The 26,472-nt window shown below is 43.9% G+C and overlaps 1 protein-coding gene across 3 annotated transcripts in view; it reads right to left on the bottom strand.

The window, feature by feature from the left end:
• LOC129122828 (kalirin) overlaps positions 1-26,472 on the bottom strand; it is a 400,978-nt gene that overhangs the window by 234,888 nt on the left and 139,618 nt on the right. For all 3 annotated transcript variants that reach the window (XM_077181667.1, XM_077181668.1, XM_077181666.1), the window contains exons 3-4: positions 12,798-12,872; positions 2,424-2,538 (exon numbers count right to left, since the gene is read on the bottom strand). In XM_077181667.1, the coding sequence (XP_077037782.1) occupies positions 2,424-2,538; positions 12,798-12,872 (190 nt within the window). The remainder of the gene's footprint in view (positions 1-2,423; positions 2,539-12,797; positions 12,873-26,472) is intronic.

The raw sequence follows: 26,472 nt of genomic DNA, 5'->3' as shown, positions 1-26,472 counted from the left end.
GCACCAGACAAAACAGGACTAGGAAGAACTGGGAGAAATAACCTCCTGATCTGCCATACCCTCTCCATAACATTTATATCAATGCCAGAGGCTTGTCTATACAGCAACAAAAGGATTTAAGAAAAAAAATTGTATGTCTTATACTGCTAATGGGAACCCATTTGAAAACTTTTCCTCATATCTAGCCTAATCTTTACTGCTTTGGTGTTACACGTTTGTTTGTCTTTGCCCTACAAGCCCTCTCTTTTGCAGCATCACAACATGCTTGCATGTGCTTTTCACTCTCTAGACTGAGCAACCTCTACCCTTTTAATCCTTCCTTGACAGGCCACATTTTCAAGACCTCTGATCACTCTTGCTTTCTGTTCCACACCTCTCGATGTGCAATCATCCCAAGAAGGAGACAGTGCTCCAGGTTAATACCTCCAGAGGTCCAATCTGCAAGGACCCTTGGGAAGCCAGTGAAAGTGCTCCAGGCATAGCCAGTCCCTCACTGCTGGGCACATTTTCATGACAAGAGATTGCACAGAGGAAAGGATGTTCTCTGGTGTAACTAGAGAGACACCCACCAAAGGCTTCACACACCAGGACAGAACAAGGCTTTGTAGTGACCACCAGGAGGAGAATGGTTTTTAGTGTTTCTAGGGACACAGGCAGCCAGGTCTTGTATTGGTTCCTTCACGTAGCTTTGACCCCAGGTTCTGCATCATCACAGAAAAATCACTGCTGCACTGATAGAGTGAGACAACTAAAAGCAGCATCAAAGACTGAGCTAATTGATTCAGTTGTGTGACAGTGGGGAACACAAAGGATGCATCTTTCTATTACTGCCACCTCCATGAGGGAAGAGCAATTAACAGAAAAGGTTGACACGTTAGAAGGTCATTTTTGCTCCGCAATTGCTTGGAACCAAGAACAATGTCATATCTCCATACTTGCAACCATGCAAAAAATGTTAAGATGTAGGGCACCACTTTCATTACTGCAGCAGCTGAGGGGGAAATGCTAAGCTCTGGGACACACACTCCCAGGGAGTGACCTACTGCTCCCCCAGCCCCACAGCATGTCTGTAATCTCTCACACAACATGGGTGAAAATGGAGCTGGCTAGAAGATGAAATGAGAGGAGGTGGGGAGAAAAGCAAACAGACTCACTTATTAGTAAAACCTTGGTGACCAAAAGTTCAACAGAGCAAAAAGTGCATCACCAGAGGACTTATGATGTCCAGGAAACAAGCACTGGCAGATCTGGTGCACATGGCTGCATTTGCTACTCACTCTGCGTCCAAATGATTAAGCCTCCTTAGCCCTCTTCCATACCAAACACAACCTTTGTCCTCTGCACATTGCATGTTTAAGGAACAGAGTGCATTTCCAAGACCCTTACCTCCTGACCTCCAGATGCAGCCAACCCCTCTGCCCTTCATGTCTTAACTTCACACTCTTTGCCAAAACATCAACATTGTAAATAGCTCATGCTCCAGGGGTTTAAAAGAGAAGGAGCTCCTGGGTGGCACAGGATTTCCTGCAACCTTGTTCCTGCAACCCTGAGCATTCCTTCTCAGTCCCTCACCTGCCCTGGGGTAACACTCACCTCAAAAGCTGAGGGTTTTGGGCAAGGATATTTGACAAGCTTAAAAATAGGAAAAGCAAGCTGGATGAGGGCATATGTAGGCTCACTCTCTGAGGCTGGATCAGAAACACCTCTCTGGGCACTGAGCCCTATAAATGATCTCCCAAGGCTTGAAAAAATAAATATGCTCTGGCAACACACCTTTCCTCCAGTATCCCTGGGAAAAGGATGGGGACTTGCTTGTTGGAAGAGAGCCACAGAGACTAATGCAGGGAAAGGTGGTGGTTTACATTCAGAACAATTTGAAATGCCTTTCTTTGAAAGCTCCCTCTTTGGTCCACCCATGTTCCCTCCCCAGCCTGGAGAAATCTCCAGAAAGTACTGGAGCAGGAAGATCTGCCTTCTTGTACAGGCATTCTCTCCTCCCCAGTAACTACAGCCCCCTACCCCAGCTCTCCCAAACCTCCCACAAGGTATTAAAAAGCAACAACAGACAGCAGGCTCTCTCCAGCTTGCTATATTTAACTGCAGACCTCTAAGCATTCCTGCCTTTGCACTCCTTTAAAAGAGTTGCACAGAACCATGGAGAATGAGAGCTGCTCCTTGAGGCTGTGAGGAGCCTGAAGCCCAGGTTTGCTCCCACTGCCTCCATGCTGGGGGCTCCTGCATTGCCTCGTGTGCCACAAAAACCACCGGAGCGCACACAGGAGGAGGAAGGGAACACTTTTGTTCCTCGGCCCCAAGAACTCAAGGTACTAAATGTTAATACTTGGAAATCAGCAACTGCCAAGAACAAGATCCCCACCCACCCATCCACCCTAAGCTTTGAAGTGTTTTCTTTCTAGCTTTACCTTGGCACGCTGGCCAAATAAGTCACAAGTTTACGAAGGTCTTCCTGCCTTATTCTGTCATGATTGCTGCGGGCGGGGAAGGTCAAGACCGGACCACCTCGTTTATCACGGCCACCTGTGGAAAATAAAGGATTGTTAGAAAATCAGACAGGAAGCACACATCAAAAAAACTATGTGCACTGAATTGATAAATATAAATTACAGCACATTTAAGAGTGTGCACACCCGTTGTAGATTTCAGACTTGCCTAATTGAGGAAGACAAGCTTGCATTTACCAGGAAAATTGCTACTAGCACTTCTTTCACCTAATCCCATCAAATCTAATTTATCTGCCTCTCCAAGCAGGAGATGCTAGTGAAATCCTACTGTGGGGATAGTTTTAAACTGGTCAGCACCAAGAAAGTGAAAGCATTTTTCACTGTTGCTGAGTCTGTTGCACTGTTCATTCCAAGATAGTGTACTACATCCTGCCAGTTTGAAGCGATGTATCCCAGTAATGTTTATGCAGCACAATGTTCTAATCTATCAGGTACTTCATTTGAATTAAAATTTTGATTAGAAGTTCATGTCTTCTAAGCTTTTCATTTATAAACTGTTGCTGGCAATCAGAATATTTGTTGGGGGGGAGGGGGGCTTGTGCATTCCTGTAGCTTTCCTGTCTTAAAAAATCACTTATTTTAAACTGTCAGTGTCTGGCCCTTTGTCTTTTACAACAATTATTTAAAGGATTAGCCTTAAAAGAATAACTCTACCCTGAACTGTACAACCACAAACACAGGGGCAAATATAATCTATTCTGCAGCACCTTATTTTACCTTATTTTATTCTCTCCTGTAAACAAAGTTTAAGAAGAGTGAAACTGAAATCTAATACCTCATTCAATGTTTAGTTCTTTCTTTACATATTATCTCAGGATTTCTTCCAGGAATTGTGTTGTTAGATACATGTTTGCACTGTTATCTAGGGAAAAGTTACAGCTAACTACAGCTCATAAAGCTAGTACAGAACTGCAAGGACCTCACAAACAAGCTGCAAAAATGCACATGAGTTTGCATTTCTCAATGGAAAGAATAATCCCTTTAACAGAAATATCACTTCTGAGAAAGGAAACTCATGTGCTTTCTGAGCTAATTTACTTGGCCAACAAGAAGAAAAAGCTACACAAGGACATGAGCATCTCTGGCACTGATCCACACTGTGATCTCTCATTAAGAACTTGGGACACCTGCAGTCTGTGCTACTGGCACATTCTTGTTACTATATATACTTTTACTTAAAATACAGATAATTTTTAATTGCTAAGATCTGTCTAAAGAGTTTTCTACAGCACTGCTGCCTTTACAAGACAGTCTCTTACACAAACTTCATCTATACAAATAGAGATGCCACTGGCACCCATGGTTTTCAGTGGATGCAATGCACCTGAAGGGTTACATTGTGCAAGTCTCCATTGGAGCCAGGTTGTGTCTGATTTGTCCAGAGATACAAATGGAGAGGCAAACAACAGATGTCATCTTTATTTTGAGCCCTCATGCAGACAGGGGTACATATGGAGTACAAAAACTGTCCTGCCTAATCTCCACCAAAATCTCTGTCCTTTCTATTTGCCTTTGGCTTTACACCATGAAAATGAGGAATGTCCACTGGAATTCAGTGTCACCTTGGCAGATCCATGCCTCTGCCACAAAGCATGAAAGTGGGGACATAATGTAAAAAAGGATTCTATTTACAAGGAAATAAACTCTTCTAAATGTTCAGACCTTTATAAAAAAAAGCTTCCTCATTTTAAGTACATTTTCCCTTTGTTGAGATTGTTTCACACACCACATCAATGCCAAACCATTATATCATGCATGATATATGTCCAACAGAAAAGCAAGCCAGCCTATAGAACGGCAAGCAATACAAGCAACTAAAGCTGGAGGGAAATACTTTTTCAACACAAGAGGCTTTTCAAGGTTTTGAAACATTTCCCATCATATCTAGATGTAACCAAGGTTTTCAAAAGCTTCCAGATATTTGCTGAAGCAGAGACCTCAACTTGAACTGTGTCCCAGAAGAACACGCTACCCGCTACTCATTCAGGCTCCCTCTCCTTCATTCACAATCACTTAAATATTTGTACAATGTGGAAAAGCACTAAGATTTGAGATCAGAAGACATCCAAGCCTACATTTATAATCCTCTCTGAGGATATGAAACACCTGGAAAGGGCCATGAGCTTCCCACAGCCCAGCAGCACTAATCACTCAGATGCTGCTCATTCACCTTGGCTTCGTAAACCAAAAATTGTGTTTCTGGTCAGGGACTCCTTTAACACCTACCATTCCACCAAAGTGAGCTCTACAAAATAAATAAATAGAAACCTGTGCAAATTCTGGTAGGCTGAAAACATTAAGTCAGAAAATTCTTGATCCTTTCAGTAACAGCAACCCAATGATTTCAGCTACAGAAAAAAAAAACAGGATCTAGAACATTCCTGTCCTGTCTTTGTTTCAGGATAAAAACTATGTCTCAACAGTTCATCTAAACTGTCCTCAGGGAAGCAGGATAAATAAGGCTCAGGCACAGGGTCAGAAGTTACCAGGACAGGCCAGAGAAAATGGGTTAATTCTCATTGGAGGAGGAAGGTTACATGCTGACCCAGTTGGACATTTCTGGATGATGGAAGGATAAATAAGCACCCAGACTGATTCCTTCTAGTCTTACAGCACACAGAAACAAGGAGACTTGGGTAAAATATCAAGACATGCTAAGTTTAGAAGCAAATGTTTCTCATTTGTGATAAAAGTGCAGCTCTAGGCTTTGAGCAATAGAGTGAAGTTATTACAAATACATCATACGTATTAGAATCCTTCAATTGCTTCCTTCAAGTCCATGCAATCCTAGTTACTGAGAAATCACTAATTTTTATGAATGCTATATAATTTACAATATTACCATGAGCCTGTATAAAGAAACACCAGATTTCTTCTAAAACAAACCATTAAACACTAATTAAACACTGTATGTTTAATTCACCATTAGACTTGCAGAGTTCAGTAACTGTGGTTTACTCTCTTAAATACTGATAATATGCAGAGGTTTTGTTACATTTTGTAACTCAAAATCTCTGCTTTTCTAGGAATACTGAAGGGGATATTGCCACCATCGAACATGCCTACATAAGGATGCTCATCTCCTCTAATGGAGCTTGCTAAGAAGTAGCAACACACAATAAAAAAGAACAAAACCTTCTGGCATTGCCTCTGCAGAGAGTCTGTCTATACCATTCCTTTTCTTTATTATTATCTTTTTACTGAAGGGAATATTAAAGCACTAAGAGGGGAAGAAGTTCAGCCCAGATACCACAGTGAGTCACTTGAAGAACCAGGAGAAGAAATGAGGTTTTTCACACTTGATGCACTGTGCTGGAGCTTCACAGTGCTTGAGACTCTGCTTGTTACTAATCCACTCAGGGAGCCAAATCCTGCCCCAAGTCAGCCATGATCTCCACACCAATTGTACATGCACAGTCTTCAGAGAGCTACTCAGCACATTGTTTAAAAATACAATAAAAACTAGAAGGAAGCCAGGAGTCTCAATTGCTCTAATCAATAAGTCCCATCTCCTGCCTCCCCCTGGACTTGAAGAACAGTGATGAAATAATCAAACATGTCATTAGGCTTGCTAATTACAGTTATTAAATGCTAAAACAAACAGCTGATAATTTCTTACTGTTTTTCAAGTTGGGTTTTCATGAGCTTTGCTCTGATTTAGAGAGGCAAACAGATGGTCTGGTTATTAGTGCTCTGGAAAAAAAGAGTTAGAAAAACACATGCTCTTCAGGGCACAGAGTACACTGAGAACAAATATTTAGCCATATATGCCTTGCATTTCTCCTACAAAATCCTTTGTTGATGGCCTTTCCTGTCAGTGGCTTCTTTGCCAGTTCTTCCCATTTCCCCTTCTTCTATCCAATAAGAACCCATGGCTAAATTCAGGGTTTATTCCCAGAAGTAAGATCACATAATTCTTGCTCCACAAATCATCCAGGGGACATTGCAGTGATGGCACACAGCATTGTGATGCATACCACATTAAAAGCAAACCTTAAAGAAAGCTCAGAAAACCTGCATGCAGGCAGGCAGCACAGTCAGTGGCCTTCTGATGACCACTTTGCCAGTCAAGCCTGCAACCAAGAGGAAAGAGATTCCAGTGACAGGATCCCTGTTCTGGCAGCTGCCTGAACACCTCTTAGTGGTGGCCCCAAATATTTCTGCCTATAGTGGCCCCTACTGCCCACAGGTAAGCCAAGAAATTGGCCATCCCAAAGTGTTAGTGATGTGAACTCTGTGTATAGGCTTTACCAACCTCAAAAATCTCTGTGTCCTGAGCCACAGCCATCTCTGTTAATACACAATAAACTGAAATTCCAGCTATGTGTAGTCCTGTCAAGGACAGGAAATTATTAGTTTCCGTTAATGCAGACTTGTATACAGCAGATAATGATTTTATCAAGCTCTGTTTTCAAGCTGCATCTCTCCAGGTCTATCAGCCTTTCCACCACACTCCTTACCTGCCTGCAGAGATCCACATTTAAGGGTTTCAAACCCTCTGCTTCCTTTCACAGTCTCTTCATAAGCATGAATGCACAAGGATTAGCCAGAGACACAAGCAAATGTCCACACATGTAAAGGTTCCCAAGAACCTTGTCTAACATCCTGCAGCACAGCAGCAACGGAAACAGGAGCAGCACACGGTGTCTCTGGCCCCTGTTCAGATGTCTACTGCAGTTCAAGTGAATGCATCACTTCATCTGACCCTGCAGATCATAAGCTGATCAATCTCGATGCTGTAGACTCTGCTGAGACCATAAGTGAGTTTCCAGAGGAGCTGAAATAATCCTCATCAGGTATTTCAGTCCAAAATATGGTGAAAAAATGAATTATAATGAAGAGAGCCAGGAGACAGACGGAGCTCAGTTGATGTCAGGCACTTCAATACAGTGATAAACAATACACTCTGGATTTCTAAATCTAATTGACAGACTTCCTAGGAAAGGAAAGTATCAAGGAATTGGTATCCAGAGTCTTAAAATAACATTCCTTTCTCTGTCATAGCTGAGCTCTGTGAGTCTGCCTGCTACTGGACTTACTGTGAGCACACTTCTGTACTAAAACTCCTGCAACTTCAAGACAGACTAATTTGTTGCAAGGGTCATACACAGGATTAGCTGTGCACCCACCCTCCAGTTCAGTTGGTTTCAATCAGGTGATTCTAGTACAAGTGATGGAAATTTCAGCTCCCACAACAAGGCAATTAACACAGTTGTAGTGCAATCACCAAGGCCTAATCATCCACAGTGCTGCTCTTTGCAGCATCCATGTCTCAGAGTCAATTCCCCAAATCAAATTCTAATGGTAAACTTTCATGACATTACATTTAGGGTTAATGACTCCAAAAACAAGGCTAATTGTTCTTACCAGAAGATCTCCTGGCAGAGCAAGTCAAACACTCTAGATGGGATGCCCAGAGCAGCCACTGAGTGATCCTTTTCCTATCAAGTAGATTTGTCCTGCAACCACCTAAAGCCACTGCATGGATTTGAAGAGACAACCTGTTGTGTCCTGTAATTCAATTTCACTGCTTTATGCAAGGATTTTGGGGTACTTCTTTAATTTTAAATGTATACTGGCCAATAAGCCACAGCACATGGCAATGCCAGTCACTGCTGATAGTGGTACAGACACTCCAAACCCACACCCCAGGGCACAGGGCTGGAAACTGTACAGAACAAGGAGAAAGAAAGAGAGGACAGATTCACCCTGATAACACACTCTTTCTCTTCCTCATTTGAGACAAGAGTGGAGAAATAGTCAAGGAATGCCATGTTTTTCTAATAGCAGATTTCTCTTTTTTGAACTCCGTTGGTTTCAAACTACACCAGGGAATGGTATAAAAAGGAAGATATTTTTCTGTAACAAAATATAGAAGAACTGTTGATGTTTCATTTGAAATTTCCATTCCAGAGGAAAAGGAGAATGGAAACTTTTCTTTTAAATCGAAACTTTTTGTGTAAATACAAAATGTTTACCTCACTCAAAAATTAGATATTTTGGTTATTTTTATTCCCAAACCAATACAAATTCCAGTGTCCACAAACCAGCATTTGTGACCTCCTGAAACCAGGATGTGAACTCTTTCAGCTCCCAGAGACACTTCAACACATTTCAACCCTTTTTCTGAAGGCTGAAGAAAAGAAAAAAGTGAAGAAAAAGAAAAACCATGTACCTCGACATGTAGTATCTCTGGCACTAGGTGACCTGTGGTGTCCTTGGGAAGGCCAGTGTCCTCTTGTCTGAGCTTTCCTCTTTCATTAATGCTGCTGGCCTCAATTTGGTGGAATCTAATTGTAAAGCTGTCCTTTCTTTAGATCTATTTACAGTGAAATTCCTTCTCTGAAAGACCTTTCAGGAAATCTCTGCTTTTCCTTAAGGCTCTCAGTCATGTTCAGAGGTTGCTGTTACCCAGATAATGAGCCTCCACCCGAGATGTGGGGCTGGGGACAGTGGGCTACCAGAGGATGGAGATGGCTGAGCTGTTAGTGCACCCACTTCTCCCTGCTCTGTGCCCTTTTGGTGCCCAAAGCACACAGGAAACCCTCCTGCTTTGCAGACACAAGCTGGGAGCTCTGCTTGTCACAGCTGCAGCAGCTCACCAGCTTATTACACCCTGCTGCTGCTGATTGCTCTGTGCTCAACCACGCTCTCAGAAACCTGGCCAGCCTCCTCCTTTGTACTCCTGCCTCGGCAGATGAGCAGACAGTACCTGGGTGACAGCAAGAGCCCACGCGCCACCGCTCTGCCGAGCCCTCCAGGGAGCGGAAACACCGGGAAGGATCCTGAGAAACTCTCCTGGGTGGGATGTAGGGAAATGCTTTCAGCAAGACCCATGACATCAGTCAACTACCAAGCTTTTTATAGCCTAAGTGCATGAAAATTTCCATGCATGGGAAGGTAACATGGTAACAAATTCCCTTCTCTTTCCCGAAAGTTCATACACTTTGTTCCATACTGCCTTGATCAATAGAAAATCTACTATAAATATTATCAAGCAGCTGAACAACGCCCCAATTTACACCACCCTTCTAAAACAGAGTCTGTTTCCCAAGAAAGACTATAAGCCCAGTTTCCAAAATATTTCCCCACCTCTCACTGAAAAAAGCACCTAAAATAATCTACAACCTGTTTTATTTCTTCTCCTCAGTATTCATCTCCCTCTTAGAATACAAAAATCAGTCTCTGGCTTGTAACTCACTCCCTAATGGCTCCCAAAACCATTCCATTGCTGGAAGCAACACACTGAACCACCCAGGGAAAGCCAAGAGTTTTTGAGTTTAGACAACAAGCAGGTGGCCAAAGCCTCCCCCCTGCCAGCCCCCTGCTTAATCTGCTTCCAGGAGGTCAGCAATGGAAGCAATCAGCCATGGCTGGGATGCGCCTCACCCACAACTGCTCAGTCCATTGCTCTGCATAGGAGCTATGGAATGGGATTTTCAGGTATTCTTTAGACACACATGTGAACTTTGTTCAGGTTCAGTCTAGCTCATAGATGAGATCACTGGAAGAAACCAAGAACCAGTTCCAGGAAAAAGTCTTGATATTATCCACCACCCCTCAACTTTCCTGCGGCGCAGGGATGCAGATGCAGAGCCCTGCGCCTGCTGCTGGCTCAGCTGAGAGGAAGTGCCAGGCACAGAGCCCCAGACAGCACTTAGGCTGGATGAATCCATGCCCAGACAGATCTGTATGTCAACTCTGAAATTAAGAGCACTTGTGAGAGCCTGAGTGCTCCTCTGAGATGACACGGCTGTGCAGGCAGGTCCTGTTGTGCCTGCTCTGGAGCAGGCAGCAGCTGCTCTGCCTTGCCTGCCTGTTCTGCCCTTCTGCAGGGTCCAGGTGTGGAGCATCCACCACACTGGAACACAAAGCAAAGCACAGCCCTTGCCTGAAGGGTCTTGTGTATTTTCTGCAAGTTTCCTGTTGAATCACAGACAAACAAGCTGGTGAGCCACAGCTGATGAGAAAAGCAATAAACTCCGTAACTGACATGTTCAGCTGAGAGTTTTTGTGTGTGCTGATAAATTCTGCTGGTGTAAGGAGAATCCCCTTGACAACTTTACTGTACTGTTATCATTAAAATTAACTGTAGTATTAAACTATGAAGTAGATTCAATAAAACGCTCCTGTTCTTCAAGGAAGCATGATTAAAACACAGTGTGCTCCCAGACTCTGTGCTAACTACAGAACTCTTTTTTTTGTTGTTGATCTTGGAAAAATCCAGGTATTTGATTTTTCTTTTTTGTCAAAATTTTTCTTCTGTGCTCAAAGAATACTCTAGGAAATTATTCCATTTTAATTAAAAAGAACCTAACCATCAGCTGAAATGTTAAAATAATTTCCTTAATCTGCTTTATTACAACAGTCCAGGGGAACATTGGGCAGTACTTACACTGTGGGCTGGAAGGGGATGCTGGGGCTATTGCAGTGAACACCAGCAACTCAAAGTGTTCTGCAGTAAAGGGAATTGCTGCCCATAGTCATTGCATTTGGAGACCATGAAGAGGAGGTGTAAATCCTAGGACCTCTAGCTGTGTCAGGAACAGCACATTTTGAGCAGATCTAAGTCTGGAGGCTGGTGAGTCTATATGGAGCAAGCTGTACCCTGCCTGCAGCGGATCATGGTGTGAAAGCCTGGGGGATTGTGCTGGCACTGCTTATTTAACACCCCCCTCCGCAAGGCAGCCTTGGCACAGGACAGTGTCTAACGAGCTGATGATTTGATGTGAGACCCTCTGGCTCAGAGCTGAGCACAGGCACCACCAGTGGAAGGGGCTACATAAACAATCCAGACAGGTTGTCATTAATAAATATTCCATGAATTACCAAATGATCTTGCAAGCATTTCCATGCAAAGCAACAGCAGGAGCCAAGAACTAAATTGCAGTACAGTCCCTGCATAAATTCCTCCCCTCCACTTCCCCAGAGCACCCAGTTCAGCTTTTGTGTCTCAAACAAGTGTGCAGGTATGCTGTGCTTTTATGACTATGCTCCCTTCTTTGGGGCAGTGAAAGCTAGCCATGTAAAGCATTTCAGGATATTCAGAATGAGATGCAGTGCAAGATAAAGTGCTCCTGCATGTGAGTACTGTTGGCATAGTCTTGGGTTTTCACAAAAGACTTTTGGTGTTTCAGAAGCTTCCTTCAAACTCCTGGATTTTGATGTAATTGGTGAAAGTTTAGTCAGCATTTATAGATCCTCAAATTGTTTCCCTAAGTCACAGCTGGACTTGTGATCTGCAGGCTATTTATTAACTGTTAAAATATGGGAAGACATCTCACAGCAGGTATCAGTAGAGGGGAAAGCTTTTCTTGCCTGGATGACACATCCATGACACAGCACATTGATGAACCCCATCCTTATGGGACTGGGGGCTCAACTCCTGCTGAGAGAGCCAGGGAGGAAGAGTCCAGGCTCCAAACAGCCTTGCTGCAACCTCCTCCCTTCTGCAGTCAGCATTACTGTGGAGACAAAAAAGCAGACTACAAACAAGAGGAGCTGGCTATTCTTGATAGAGGTTTTCTCATTGCAAGCATGGTTTGTAATCATCAGAAACGCTGCCACTGGAAATACCCTGGGTTTATGCTGCCAATTTGAGTGACTTCACGCAAGATTCTGATTGCTTCAGACTTTCTCTTCCCCCTCTCACTGACAAGTTGTAATTCACACCAGAAGCAATATCATCCAAGCTATTCTCAAAGCCTCTTCCATATTGTCTAGTCCTCATCCACCCCCAGATCCTTGAGATTTGTCTTCTGAATGAAGGCTGTAAATCTTTGCACAGAATGATAGGAGAAGTTTGAGCATCTGAGTTATTATGTAAATGCAGCATCAATGGTACTTTTAACTGCAAGCTGATTGGGACTGTAAATGGAACACCAGTGATTTATAGGCCTGAGTGCTTCCTACATACAGGAATTGAATGCTATTCACTGACCTTGAACCAAAGGCAGGATCCCTGAATTGTCCTTCATGCTGAGACAACCCACATCTGGGCTGGAGCTAAGCAGCTGCCTTGCATCCTACCTGTGCTGCTCATTTACCCTTGCCTCAGAATATGAAGAAAATGAACGTGGACCAGTTTCCCATGCTCTGAGTATTATTGGATAGTCCTGGTCCATATACAGCCCCTTTCTTAGCAGAAGAGCTAATTTAGGTACTACTAAGTTTAAACATGTAACCAGTCCCTCGAGATTCTGCAGCATCATAAGGACCAGGATGTGGCAGACAGTGGTCACAATGGCTGGAGGGATCAAGGAAAGATGTGCTCACCTGACACAAAGGCCACTTTCTCCTTCAGTATTGGAAGGACATCAGCAGCTTTTAAACCATCATTTCGAAAAGAACCTGAAAAACAGAAAAACAGGAAAATCACATTAAAAGAGAGCATGTTCTTGCTCCCAGCTTCAGGGACACACCATGTTTCTCAAAATCAGACTGCAGAAAGGCTATAAACTACATAAAAGCACAAAGAGATCCAAATGACTGCTGAACTAACAACATTAACATCAATAGAGATACGTTTGTTTAAAAAATTAAATACAGAGAATCCGCTCATTGCTCTATCCCTCAGAAATTCTGAAAGGTTAATAAATTTTCTGTCACAGCATACATTGCAGTTAACAGCCACGATACACAGAGTATCATCACACAACTTCAGAAGGCTTCAACCCCTACAGAGTAATACCAAACAACTTCAAGCATAGGCCCTTCTTGTTCTTTAGCCCAACCTTTTACACCCCTCATGTTGATGCATTGCACCTGTGTGCCCTCTGTTCCCTTTGGTGGTTGGTCAGTGCCCCTGGGCATCCATGGCTCATAGCTGTCAATGCTGCTCACCTGCTTCTCAAAGCTGAGCCCATTGGGGATGAGGCTTGGCCACAGCCTCACTCCCAATGACCACAAACTGTGCACCTACAATTTCCCACCAAGTAACCAGATTAATCCCTGCTGCCTTTTTCACAATACTATCACTTGGGAGATCCCCATCTGGCAGAGCAAGCCAGGAGCCTTCTTCCTTCACTGTTCTGAACATAGCCAGGCAAAATTGCAGAGAACATTATAGCATATACACATCCATTTAGCATCAGCCTTTGAGGCAGATTTGCACAGGGGCTGGCCTAAAGAGAGCTTTTCCCCTTTGCCCCTTTCTGCTGTGCACAGCACAGCTGGGATGCAGCGGCTCGAGGTGGGACCACACTCAGAGGGAGGACTCGCTCCTTACGAGTGGTTTGAAACCCCAGCACATTCTCAGAGAATTCATGCTGTTTGATTACACATGAAGCATATCTGCACAGGCCATTTGCTTTCCCTGAAGTGCCTAATTACTTCATGTATCCTAAATATTCACCCAAGAAATCATAGTCTTTTACTCTCTTGGGAACAGAACTGCCCACAGTTTCAGGCTCCAGCAGCATCACTCTGCTCTGCAAAAGACCAGCAGTAAGGGATCATCCCAGAGCAAGCCAGACACTGCCATTCCCAGAAAAGGTGGGTTTGAAGGACACCTCTGCAGTTCCCCTGAAAAATAACTCATCCATCACTGGGTAGTGAATAATAGCCATCATGACAAGTGATCTTCCATATGGCCTTAGATTTGTTCCAGCTCACCAAAGAATATAACACATTTGAAACCCTGTATTTTCACTTTCTGCCTTTCACAGGCAGGCAGTAACTACCGTTCTTCTGAGATGGTGCCAGGGTAAGAAAGTCTTCTCACTAAGCAGTTTTCTAGAATCAGGGTAACATTGCTGGAGCCATCACACCCTCCTTGCTGAACACAGCAGATGGTACCTGACCACTTGGGTGTGAAAGTGGGACTGGGGATAAAAGCTCCCCCTTTACATTGTCATCTTTTGCTGCCAACATGCAGCCTGCAAAGGCAAAGTGGTTCAATCCATGGAGACATTTGGAACAGACAGGAAGAAGACCAAAACATCCATTTTCAGCTAATCTACAAGTGTTAAGTATTATTATGGTTGAGTTACTGGTTTTTGCCAGTCACAGTCAGATTGTGCAACAAGGCTGTCTTGTACATGTAAATATGTCCCTCCCTGGTGACCAAAGGCTACAGCTACCTCTCTGTGTCCCCACTTGCTCTCAGGTGTCACCTCTGTGACACTCAGCCTCAGGAGATGTGAAAGCTCACCAGCTAAGCCTTAAGCTAGTGAAAACTAGCACTCAAAGGAGTGAGGTAATTCAATGCAAGGCCAAGACCAACGTAACTGAAATTTGAACAGGCACTGCAGCAGAGTCCCAGAGGATGCCTAAAGTGTGCATTGTGTCAATAAAGTGTTTTGGGACCTGGGAAATGAGTCCTGATTACTGAATTCTTTCTGTGTTCAAGTAAACAGGACTTTGTGCACTCTGTGTTAAATATATGAGACTTGGCTATTAACTTATCCTCTTAACAAGAATAACCCCGCAGATCCCAGGCTATGGCTAGTTCTCACATCAAAGGTAGGAAGTGCTCAGCCACAGGCATCATTTGGAATTTAAGAAGCTTTGTATATAAGCATCTCATCCAACCATGAAGCAAATGGGAACAGCCAATGTGTGAGACACAGCACAAGGGTTTGAAGACACTCAACTGGAATATGGGGCCAAATTTATCCAGCTGCAAGATCTGCAGTGTCAGTGCAAGTTGAGTTTTCCCCAGTATTCGTTAAATTTGTCAGGAAAATGGCAAAGTCAATTCTTAGGCACCCAACTGTGCAGCAGATAGCCTACAACTGAAATCTTTGTGAACATTGCTAAAAAAAGCCAGTGGGCGTATGTAAAGCACACCATAAGGACTTCTTAGCAAGAACCCACTATACTGAGGGCTGAAGACCAGTTTCAGACAGTCTCCTGCAAGGAAGGACTGCATTTCACAGAGGAAATACATGGAGACCAGGAGAAAAAGGTATGACTTTAAAAGATGGTCATCTCCTGAGCTGTAGCAGGGCAGGCTGCAGGCAAGGGGCTCTCTGATAACAGCCCTGATGTCCTGACTGGACACAGGAGAGGCAAGGAAAGGTTTGAGTGGGCACAGTGCTGCAGCAGGTACCTTCCCCTTTCTCAGTATTGCCCAGGACAGGTCAGACACACTCCAAAGTGAATGATGAATGAATTGAAAAACTGTGAGCCTGTCCTGCAACCAGGAATAAACAATAAGTCCCAAGAGTTGCAAAACTTCCCTCGGGATGAAGAAGGAAGCTCTGAAAGGCAGATCAATGCCTAAAGCAATGCACAGTACTTAACCAAGTGGCACCTCATGACCCACAGATGCAGCCATGGCCAGTGCTTCAGAGGTTGCTCCAGTTCCCGACAAAATTCCTGCATTGGAGGCTACCTTTCAGAGCATGCAGTCAGGTTTCCAGCAAGAGCTGGGGCAAGGTATGCATAAATGGGAAAATCAATGGCTCTAATAAAGACTCCAAAAGCAACAGCCAATCTGTCTCCAGGAGGGGCCAGCATAGCAATGATGCATTCCCCAGTTCATAAGTTATTATAAGCATATCCCTAATGATGCTCATTTTCATCCTCTTCCCCAGCTGTTTCTAATACATTTGTTTTGTTTGTTTGCGTGCTGGATCCAAGGCCATGTCTGCAGAGCACCATCTCATTTTGCTGCAGAGCCCCATGCACACAAAGGCTTTGTAGCCTGCCCTACACCTCTCTGCTGCTTCTCTCAGACAGCCCCTCTGCAGCAGATGGACACAGACTGATAGAGGGATGAAGGAAGGGCAGGCTGAGCCATCCTGCCATTGGCCATGCATTGTTTTGCTGGTTCAACATCCTCATAAATGTGGCACTACACAACAGAGCCCCTCTGCCTTCTACCTGCATGGTCTGCCAAGACACTCAAGCACTGCAATCACCTCTTTACCAAAAGAGAGGCACAGAGAGCATGGTGCTGTGACCCAGTCACCCTGCAGCCTCTCACATCTTCATCACATCCTGGCTTAGTGTGCTATCCATGGAGCAGGGACACTATGACTGGCCACAAACTTTTATTATTCCAGTGACCCAAGAAGAAAGCACACCATACCAGCCTGAGCAGCTGACAGCATTACATGTTCTTGGAAGCACTAAAGAATTAAGAGTGGATCCTCAGTATGGCTGATTCACATCTCAGGGCAGAGCAGCATCACACGTGCACAGAACATCTCCTAGCAGGGATTCCCTGGGTGGCAGAAGCAGCTCACAGTTTTAGATGAGATGCTGTAATGAGAAGCCAGATGGGTGAGCTGAGAAGCTTAGAGCATGCTTCCACAGTAAATGCAGCAATCTTGAAATTGAGAAAATTTGTTTTTCCCTTGCACAAATGCCCCAACTGGCCTGGAGAGCTCGCTGCCGAAGGAGAGGGAGGTCAGCAGCTCCAGGGGCTTCCTGAACAGGTTGGAGATCAGCAAACAACAAACATCTCCAGAGAACTGTAAAGATTAATAAAATAAGCAAGAGTTTTGGAAAGAATGTAAGCCTACAGACTTTGAAGTGAAAGCCAAGCTCTAACTCTTGGAGTGAAAAATAAATTATCCCCAGAGAGAGCCCTGTGAGCTTTAGCATTTCTTTCTCAAAGCAGAGTGCAGGGTCTCTGCTGGAGACACCGTCTTGGGCTAGATGGATCAATGGTCTGCTCCAGAGTGGCTTTTCCTAGAAAAGCTTCAGTTCTAATCTGAAAAATGCAGCTCTTGGCTTCAAATAAAGATCAGCTGCTGGAAATATGGAAATACTTTCTATACTTAAAAAAAGTATGCGTAGGCAAGAAGAAGGCCTCCTGTCAGAGCACTGCATGGGGCTTAATCACTTGGCTCCTGATGCCTTCAGCAAGAGTTGTTCATCCCAAGTCCCATGCAATGTTTCAGGAAAGGCAGCCCACATTCTCATAGTTCTCAGAACAGATTTGACTATTTAAAAACTTTGGCATAAAGTTTCTTTAACCAAACAAAACTGAACTCCTTGGGCTAAACCCATCCCTCAAGGAACTCCACTGGAGTCCAGGATGCAACAGTAGGATTAATCTGGTCCATATTTCTTCTTCCCCCAGCAAAGGCCTCTCTTGTATTTCTATACCCCCACACCCCAGTTTTTGGGGCATTTATCTCCCAGGTTTATCATAGCCTATTGCCTTCCTACCTTTTTGTTTCCCCACCCCCCTCCAAGTCTCAGAGGAATTTATTTGTCTTTGCAGTACTATAGTGTCTTGGCTTTCTACAACACACAAACAGAAGGGACGTCTGATGTGAGCAGAGAGAGGCAGAACAAAGGAGACTTTAGTATTCCCATTGTAGCCTTTGCAAACTGAGACACAGAGAGATTGACTTGTCCAGTGTCAGACAGAAAGTTTGTGCAGAGCTGAACCCTCATTTCCCCAATGCTTTTCTCATACAAACATCCCTTTGTTTTCCAGCAGAATATAATCCTCCTTTTTCTTCTCTTTACACTTCTGGTTTCCTCCTCCTGCCCTTCTCTCTCCATTATTCTTTCCTTCTGCATTTGTGCCTCAAATATTTACTTTGTGTGTGTGCTAAACCCCCTTTAACCCCTTCCTCCCCTTCCTGCAGGCTATTGTCTGTCCCTTCAGGGCTGTGAGCCTTCCCAGTTTGATTTCTCTGCTTTTTCACAAGCCACACCATGGGGCTTAGGGAGGCTGCTGGGGCCTTTGCCTCTGGGATTTTGCTGGCTGAGACTCATTGGTTCAAAGGCAGAGAGGCCACAGCATGGCACAAGCATTTGGTTGAATAGAAGCAACACGTGCTCTGGACTAGTATTTTAGCACCATCTGGCAGAGATAAATGAGGCTGGACACTCTACATCTGCCAATCCCTCCTCTCTGGACAACAGCCTGATCCTTGATGCAAAGAAAGAGCATTTTGGTGCTCTAGGCTCCCCAGGAGCCTGCAAGGCTCTCCTGCCATCCTTCCCCACTGCAGGCAGCAGAAGAGCAGGCTTTGATTTCACAGAGGAAGGAAGGAAGGATTCAATTCAATTGAATCTAAAGACAGCACCAGGGAGAAAAAAACCCACAAAATTAAGCTGTAAATATAATTACCAACTATTACTGAAGACTAACCCAGAACTATATACTTCTCCTTAACAACCAATAAAGTAATACCTGGTCTCACAAGAAGCATTTAGGACTGCAGATTGGAGTGTGGCAGGGACAGGGTGAAAGGCAGGTTGGATCAGCACCACAGCCCTGGGGCAAGGACAGTGGCTGTGCCCCTCCATGCTCGCTCCTATGTTGCTTTGTCCAGCCACCAGATCCAGTGTACAAACTGACACACAGATCCATGCCATAGCTTCAGAAGTTGCAAGAACCTTGGATACCAAAGAGATAGCCTGCACAAAAGATTAATCCCACTGCACCACATGCCACATTCTTTATCCCAGCTGAGACAAAAGTCACATGCATTACATTGCTGCATTTATTCTAAAATTAAAAGATGAATGTTGGCTTTATATGTAATAGTTACGCTCAGTCCAAGACTAATATTATTTTCTCTGTGTTTCTTCATACTGTCCTTCTTTTTATTAATTATACACCACTCCTGCTTGCTGAAATATCCTTCTGGTCACATCTAAGGGGTGGCAGTACTAAAGGCTACTTCCCCTTCCAAGTTTTGCCTGTGTACTTCAGAAGTCTGGCTGTTTTTCTCCCACTCTACACCAACAGGAGGGTCCCTCTGATTTCTCACTGCTCAAATCCCTGCACAGGGACAGCCCCTGCCAGCACAGCCCCTTCCCTCCCCTGCCCCTAACAGGGAGAGAGGCAGGGCTGGGGTTTGGGGGACCTTGCTAATTGCTGAGATTGTTATTCCTTCCACGGGGTACTTGGCAGCTCTGAGCCTCCCAGCACAGCCTTTGAATGTCCACACATTTAAACAGTAGCCTCAGCTTGAAACCAAGCCAAAGAATGGGCAAGGCCTCAAGGAAGATAGAGCGGCTTGCAGCAAGCATGCAAATTCATTAGCATGCAAATTCATTAGCCCGTGCGCACGTGTGGCCTCCAATAAGCCGTGTTCAGCATCTGAAGCCCAAAACATCCCACCCTGTGCATCCCACCTAAGCCATCAGCCAGGCTTTGCCTTTTCATGTGGCACAAAACCATTCAAAGCGCAAGGATACTGAATTTATGCACAATCTGCAGCGGAGTCTCTGCTTCGACTTCATCCATGGGGGATTTTACTCATTTCATTTTAAACATCCACTAATAGAGATGCCAAGATAATGCAATGGCTGTGAATCAGTCTCTTGCACATTTCCTTTTCATTTTCATCAGGACTTTGGAATCAGGCTGAGATCTTTCAGTTCTTACACTTAGAAAAATAATTAGACATTATAGGTAGCCCTGTGGACAGCACATCTGACTGCTAGTCAAAAGACTTGGCTCTATTTGTGGTTCTGCTCCTAAATTGCTTTATGATCCTGAACAAGATGTTTTAACTGTGCCAGATCTTGGTTTCCCTCTCTACAGAACGGAAATAATGACTGCCCACATTAGTAAAGCACAGTCAGGTTCACAGACCTCAAAAGCACCTTTCAAACACGAATTAATTTTGTCTGAAAAAAACCTCTCCAAGTTCTCTGAGGCAAGGAACTGTTGCAGTGCACTTTTATAGACAGGCAAAAATGAGGCATAGAAGTAGGAAAGATTTGCTCTGGTGATCACAGAAAGGACTTTCTGGGAAGGAATGGGAGATGTTAAGAGAACTGGAAAAATTAGATCATCTGACACAAAATCCGGTGTTTTATTTCTTAAGTGTACAAGGGATAGATGTGCTGCCCTAGAGGGAAATAAGTATATTCAGCACCTTGAGATTTTAGTGGTTAAGTTTCTTGCCATCTACAGATTGCTCTGATCTACAGATTGCTCTGCACATCAGTGACCACCCAGATGCAACAGTCTTTTATGGTGTTAATAAACAGCTACGGGCCATTTGTAATCTGAAGTCACATTTTAAACACGGCCGTGGTCTCTATCCAGGCCAAGTGTGCATGAATATTTTCTTTTCATTTCACTCCCCTCTCAATTACAATTGGGTTTCTTATGGAAACATTCCTCAGAATTTTATAATCCCATAAAAAGTTTAGAACTACTGATGGATTCCTGCATGAAGGATGCAGGCCCTCTTTGAAGCTGTAAAGGCTGGGTACCCCAGGTCCCATCCTCTATTAAATCTGTAGGTTAGAATAATATCCTTTAACTGGCACTGGTTTAGTCAGCAGGCTTTTCCCAAAAAGCTGCAAAAGGGCATCTGCCAGCACCTGTCACATAGCAGTGATGTGCTTAGGGTTTTCCACCTCTATCCCAGAAAGCCTCCTACTCACATCCTGGAGGTCCCCAGCCATCAGTAACTTCTCCAGGACAAAAAAATAAAATAAAATATCTAATTATGTACAACATTGAGGAGGCACTTTGCTGAAACGCCAGCCATACAAAGGAACCATATGCCAGTGCCCCAAGTGTGCTTTGCAAACATCTGCCTCTCAGGGGGATTTCATGCCAGACACTAAGAAAGCAACTTTAATTAGAGGCCAATTGAAATCCTTGTCCCAAAGCCTGTGGCTGCCCTAAAAAAGAAAAAAAAATCCTAAAAAAACAAGGCAATTGCATTTTCCCCCCCATGTTTAAAAAAGCACTCCACATTTTCTCTTTTTAATTTTTCTGACAGAGTTCAACATGCCCCATCCAATCAGATTGACAAAGTTGCCACTGCCTTCAGAAAAATCCCTGTCCAGGAAGGATGGTTGTGTCAAATATGAATGTCAGAGTGGGTTTTAAATTAGTCATTTTTGACTGTGGTTCATTCAACATTCAGAAACCAGCACCTCACAATTAATTAGGCTTACATTTCCCCTGCCTCACATCGCCTCAAATCCCTTCTGACCGGATACATTTCTGCCTTTGCTCATCTCCTTTGGACCCTCTTTCTTTCTGCCAGGGCTTATGATTTCAGCTTGCAGCTATTGTGTCATCCTGGGAAGCTGATTTAAAAAAAAAAAAAGAAAAAAAAAGGAATAAAAGAAAACTTAAATCTGCAATTCAAAGGGGAGTTTTCCCTTCCTATGCATGAATTCCCTGGTTAGGGATAAAGCAAGATCCAGGCCCTAAGCTCGTGACACAGGGCAGGCAAAAGTAGGAACCGTCCCTGCAGAGGGCTACAGGGAGAGTAGCCAAAGCCCTGGTGGGATCACAGAGGCTGCTTCTACGCCAGAGCAGGACACAGTTCATCCAAACAGGGAAGTTGCAGGTCTCTGGGTAATGCATCTCTGGACAAACCCAGCAAAAGCAAGGCAGCAAGAAGAGCAGCAGAAAGCACTTCAGCTGACATCAGGCAGGCCCACCAGGAGCCAGGGAAAGGCTCACGGGTGCACTGTCATGCTGGGCTGCTCCAAGAGCTGCCTCCACCTGGGGAGCAGGACCTCCTGTCACACCCCACTCTTCTGTCTTTATTACAATTTCCCAGGGTCTGCTCTCTGCAAACCAATCCACAACCAATGTCAGCCCACCAACAGGGCCTGTACACAACCCACTGGCAGCTGGCTTCACATTGCCCACGCTTCTCTGACCAAGCACTGAACTGCAAAGCGGCAGTGGCAGCAGCTCCTCCGAGGCTCTGCCCAGGAAACACCCTGGGTGTAACAGCAACCCCTTAACTCCCCCTCCAGTATCCCACATCCAAACAAAACCAGGGCAAACATTTTACATACATCAGCGGGAGGGAGAAGGCAAGACACTCACAGAACTAAATAATTTATCTGCCTCTCTTACGGATGCTGACATTTTTGACACACATTAAACATTAATGAAAATCATTTTATGGATGGCTGAGTCATGCCAGTCAATGGATAATCGCCTGCCTCTCCACCTGCCCCTTTCACCCTCATCTGGCTCCTATCTCAGAATGCAGCCACTTGTAACTCTGCCCTCTGAAAGAGGCCAGGCTCCCCCAGATGCCAAAGAGCAGAGCAACATCACCAAGGGGGCTGAACAGACCCCAGGGAATGCCTGGATGAGAACCGAGCCCACGGAGCCCTAACCCCACTGCAGTTAAATTCACAAACCTGCTGTTTTGTTAATTAGCTAACACGAGATGCCGTGAATCATTTTGGAAAGCAAATTACCTCCCTGATTTCCAAAAGCTTCCTAGCCGCATTTCTTTTTTTAACTTACTATTTTTTCCTTCTCTCAATGTAAAAATGCCAATTAAATTACTGCCTGCCTCTGTTTAATCTAATGTTAGCCTACTCATATTTTCAGCTGCTCCCTGATGCCAGTACGGCCCCTTATGCCCAAATCTCTTTAGCATGCTAGTATAAATGTTTATAGCCCTAAGACTTAGTGCTGTAAGAACGTTGACATTTTTGTGCTAAAAACCTGTGATGTTATTGTCATGATGAATTTAAAAGGATCAGTAATAGGTTGAAAATGCAGCTTTCCTTTAGTTTGTTCCAGCTAAAGATGCATATAAAGAGAGACTGGGATTAAAGTCTCATGAGCCGTCTGGATCGCTTTCTGGATAAGCAGCCCTTAAGTTTGCTGAAATATGTAACTCACCAGAAGGTAGAGTTACAAAAATCCACTGGGCAGGTTTCAAACACAGAGGGTATGCATTCAATCTCATCTCATCTATCACAGAAACATAGAGCCACTGAAGTTGGAAAAGACCTTTAAAATCATCGAGTCTAACTGTTAACCCAGCACTCCCAAATCCACCATTAGACCCACTGGACTGGATGCTGGGTACCAGAGTTACCAGGAATATGTTCTCCATCCCAAACATACCTTTCTTTATGGAACGGGCTAAAAGATTAGCACCTAAATTCAGCAAATTGCCTTTTTTTCACTAAGGGGAGCTCAGAGCTGCACAAATAACTGGCTACAGGTTAATGAGATCTGACTGATCTCCAGAGGGTACAAGCTGCTGCTCTATAGATCCTGGACAGCTGGAGTCAGATGACCATCCAACTCCTCCCTGAAATACAGGGAAATAGTCTGGGGCCCCTTTCCAGCCCACTGCCAGGTTGCATTTTTTCTTTCAATGGAGGCGACAGAAATGCAATATATTGGCAATGATATTTTAATTTCACAGACTGAATTATAAAATCCTTTTCCCACACACATTTTCCCTTCTGAATGTATTTTACTGGTTGGTGGTTTCACTGAACAGCATGCCCTGCAAAAAACAGCATTTCCAGGTAGGAGGAAATTGTCACATTCAACGTGTCAGTAACAGTCCACCAAGTTTATTAGATAGGTTTCTAAAGATAGGGAAATTATATTTTGATCTGAGATGACCTACTGCAGCCTTGCTACAGTGGCTGTCGAGTCTCCCTCAAGTATAACATTGTGGAGCAGACACCAACCTAAACCAAGTTAAGTCAACCAAAGGACATTTAATACTTTCAGTAAATAAGATATGAGGAGAAAACACAGTTTCTCCCACATTTCCTGCTGCAGGTGAGTTTTCACTCCTTTGGCTGTAGCAGTTTTAATAACCAATTTCTGTATTCTTCCCCAGCCAGGAGTTCATCCTGCATAAACATCTGATGCCAGGCATCCCTGCTCTCCCACACAAACATGCAACCACACACACCTTTCCTATATTTGGCTTCTAGCTTTGCTGCTGGAAGAACAGACCATGTATTTCCAACCTACTACTCAGACCAGGGTTTCCATGACCTTTTCCTGCAAGCTCCAGCTCTGCTGCTGGAATGACTTGTTCATTATGTTAGTTGTTCAATAATTCTTAGGCACTTAATACTGCTTTGAATAAACAAGTCACAGTCAGAAGTCAATGAAACATTAGGAGCGATGACAAATCAGAAATAGCAAACTAACTGCTCAAAGGAAAAGAAAGAAATGCAGTGATGTTTTTCTGCCTGCTTACAAAGAAAAGCAGAGTGAAAGATGGACTGGAGAGAACAAATTCATCATGCTTTGGCTTCATTACTATAATAATTAATTTATATTAGCAGGTGCACATTAAGAAGATTTGTTTCCGCCCCTCTGCCACCACCAGCTGGTGCAACATGCGTGTGTCAGTCATGGGAAAGAGTGGTTGTGCTGATGCCCTCACCATCTCTTACGTCTGCATCCTGCAGCTTTGTCGTGGCTCCAGTCAGCAGCACTGGTAGGGATGCACAAACACATCACAGAAAGCAGTTTTATCACAAAGGGCTTCAAGTGACCAGGGCCAGCTATGCTGGGACACAACCAGATGCAGAACTGCATTGCCCATATTTCGTGGGAGCTGACTGATGGCAGAGCGCAGGTGTCATGACCAGGTATTTAAAATAGAACATTTATATTATTCTTTTATAAACCTGATATTTATAAAACTGCACTGGAAAAGTAGCTATGACATTCCACCCAGAGCTTTTGCTCCTGAGGAACATATTCATGAGTCCTCAGATCTCTGGTTTATATCTCGCCCAGTGAATCCCACTGCATGATTTGGCCCAATATCAGAGTTCTCAGATTTTACTTGGGACTGAGAGGTCCAGAAAAATATCCTCTTGATAATGCCTACTTACATCTTGTGATCCGATGGAAATTCAGCCTGTGAAATACATCTACCCCCTCTCTCACTTTTCCTAGGAAGCCCTATCAAATGTTGTGATATCCATTTATAGCAACTCCAGAAAGCTGAGATACATGACACTGGCTACTAATGAAAGCTGGAGGATAAAGCAATAATGACATCTTGGGAACAAAAAATGCATACTGAAATATTATAGAAAGAGAAATATATAGAAAGAAATAGAAAGTTTCTATATAGAAATATATAGAAAGTTATCAGGCACAAGATGTACAAAATTCAATTATCTGAGTGCTATACTGGCTTAAATGATACAAACAATCTTTTCATGGCCATCAAATGAAGCTTTTTTGAAAACGTTTTGTGAACTCACACACAGAGAAAAAAACAAAGAGATAAATAAACAGTGTCATCATCCCCTGCACTGAAGTGCTACAGTACTGAGTACACTGCCTGCTATAAGACTACTGACAATTAAGGATGTATCACCCTGAGCAGTATCTCTGTCTGCATGTATCTGATCTGCTCATTACCAACATCCTCTGCCACACAGCACAACCATGCACTTCATGGAATAAATATCCATTGAAGCCATAGTGGCAAGTCAGCTGAGCACATAAATTGCCCAGGTTCTACCCGGGGACAAGAACAATTATCTTTCCAAATCCACTTTAAAACCCTGACTAAAGAATACTTTCTGAAGAGGTCAAGCCCTGATGATAGCTAGTACTTTCAAATGAATCTTTGTTATTGCCCAAATACAAAGAGCTGTTTTAATGCATCATGACAGCAGAATGCCTCTTCCCAGAGCGAGCTCACCCGCATTTCTGCAGATCATCATTTAAGTGTTCCCTAAGTCATACAACTTTCTGGCTTTGAAAGATTGCCCTTTGATGTCCAACAGACAGATGTCAACATAAAAAGATAGAAAGGGAAAAAAAGTCCAAGCTCTGCACAACCAGCAATAATCAAGAGAACAGCAGTGAGCTTGTCTGTGGAGACCAAGCAAGCAAGAGCAGCTGAGCTATCTCCTCACCCCTTTGCTTCCAAAAAGTGTTTTGCAATAGCACAGCTACAAAAAACAAGGTGAAGTGTCACCAGTACCTGTCAGTGGCCCTGCAACCACTTAACAGCACCGCTAGCTCAGGAGCACCCACCATGCATAGAAATCCAGCAAAATAGTGCACTTGAAGCCATAACACAAGTCAGTCCTTTGGGTGTCAACTGTTTGGGGAACAGTGTGATGTAGCTTACACTACCACTGTCACTGCTGTTCCAGGGATAAACAGAAGGCTTCTGTCATCACTGTTTTCAATCCAGTCCTTTTCATAAGCATTGCCATTCAACTATAATGATTGTTTTGTTACGTGTGGTTCTACTCGGAAAACTAACTCCATAAAAACAGAATCATGGAGTTC

Source organism: Agelaius phoeniceus, chromosome 7 (assembly GCF_051311805.1).
Source record: "Agelaius phoeniceus isolate bAgePho1 chromosome 7, bAgePho1.hap1, whole genome shotgun sequence".
Taxonomy (NCBI): domain Eukaryota; kingdom Metazoa; phylum Chordata; class Aves; order Passeriformes; family Icteridae; genus Agelaius; species Agelaius phoeniceus.
Note: the sequence above shows the minus strand (reverse complement) of the source record. Positions and strands in the feature narration are given on the sequence as shown.